A 1599-nucleotide genomic window follows, 5' to 3' on the forward strand; every position below is an offset into this window, starting at 1 on the left:
GCTGGGGGGTCTCGGCTGAGGGGTGCTGCTCTTCCCCTGCCAGCCCAAGATCGTGGAGGCCCTGCTGGGCTACGAGATGGTGCAGGTGGCCTGTGGCGCGTCTCACGTCCTGGCAGTTTCCAACGAACGGGAAGTGTTTGCCTGGGGCAGGGGGGATAATGGTAAGAGATGTCTCTTTTGCAAAACAGGGCTTGTGTTCTCCATTGCCTGTTCCCACTCCCCTCGCTGGCCCTGCTTGCCCACAGTCCTCGCCAGATGTGCCAGGCTAGGTGGGTGTGGAAGACTTGCAGCTGCTTCACCGCATACCAGGGCCCCTGTGCTTTGGGTTTCACTGCCTTTCCTGGCAATAGGTTTCCAGCCGGGCTCTTGCAGCAGCTATGTTGATGCCGTTGCGCGTGGGGGTGTACTTAGGTTGTGTGTTGCCATCAGCTGTGCCCTCTCTGTTCCTCCTGCCAGGTCGACTTGGGCTGGGTACCCTGGAGTGCCACAACTCCCCGCAGCAGGTCGCAGTCCCATTGGAGCACGAGGCTCAGAGGGTCATCTGTGGCATCGATTCTTCCATGGTCCTCACAGTGAACAACCAGATTCTTGCTTGTGGGAGCAACAGGTAAGGGGGTGAGGGTCTGTGCTCCAGAGCTAGCCTACAGCCTCCTAGGCCTGTCTGTCTGTCCAGCCCAACAAGAGGTTGGGGGCAAGGGGTTCTAGAAGACATCTCTGTGTGGTCCTACTCCCCAGCATATCGCTGCTGGTGGTGCAGTTACGCTAGGGCAGGATTTGTCTCCGGGGTGTCTGCACCAGGCTGCATTCAGCTGGCTCCGAACTGTGCTTTTCCCCGGGCAGGTGTAACAAGCTGGGCCTAGATCGGATCAGCTCAGCAGAGGAGCCTTCCCCAGAGGACCAGGTGGAAGAGGCCACCACATTCATGTGTGCCCAGTCATCCCCCTTGAACCAAGAGCCAATTGTGTGCGCTGACATCGGTACAGCGCACTCAGCTGCAGTCACAGGTGAGGGGTGTATGCCCAAATCCCTGAAGGGGGACCTATGTTTTCACTATCTTCCTCCTGCCTCCATTTCCCATGGGCAGAGGCCTCAGAGAGGCTCAAGAGGCAGCATGCTCTCGATGTCAGAGCTCTGTGGAGCCGGATGTTCAGCGTGGTAGAGAGCAATGGGGTTCAGGGGCTTCAGTGCATCCTCGGGTGACACCCAGTTGTTTCTCTTGTCTCTGTTGTCAGCTTCTGGCCAGTGTTACACCTTTGGGAGCAACCAGCACGGGCAGCTGGGCACCAACTCCTGCCGCAACAGCCGGGTACCCCACCTGGTTGTGGGGCTCCAGGCGATGAAGGTCACTGTGGTGGCTTGTGGGGATGCCTTCACCGTGGCCATTGGAGCAGGTGAGGCTGAAGCCCCTGCGTCTTGGGCTGCAGCAGGCCCTGGTTTTCCTCTGCCTGCAGTCCATGCTGTGGCCAAGGCAAGCCTCAGAGATAGCACAGGGCGGTTTGCTGGTGAGCTCTATGTGCCTCAAGGTGTATGTATCCCTCTGCAGACGGCGAGGTGTGCACCTGGGGGAAAGGAGCCAGGGGACGCCTGGGCAGGAAGGAA

The 1599-nt window shown here is 59.2% G+C and overlaps 1 protein-coding gene across 1 annotated transcript in view; it reads left to right on the forward strand.

The window, feature by feature from the left end:
• The window catches only part of NEK8 (NIMA related kinase 8), a 19338-nt gene that overhangs the window by 14997 nt on the left and 2742 nt on the right, over positions 1-1599 (forward strand). Inside the window, exons 11-14 of the mRNA XM_035900617.1 lie at positions 457-607; positions 841-1004; positions 1233-1391; positions 1544-1599. The exon at positions 1544-1599 is cut by the window's right edge and continues 88 nt beyond it. Coding sequence (XP_035756510.1) covers positions 457-607; positions 841-1004; positions 1233-1391; positions 1544-1599 — 530 coding nt within the window. The remainder of the gene's footprint in view (positions 1-456; positions 608-840; positions 1005-1232; positions 1392-1543) is intronic.

Source organism: Egretta garzetta, unplaced genomic scaffold (genome assembly GCF_000687185.1).
Source record: "Egretta garzetta isolate BGI_Z169 unplaced genomic scaffold, ASM68718v1 scaffold108, whole genome shotgun sequence".
In the NCBI taxonomy this organism is placed as follows: Eukaryota; Metazoa; Chordata; class Aves; order Pelecaniformes; family Ardeidae; genus Egretta; species Egretta garzetta.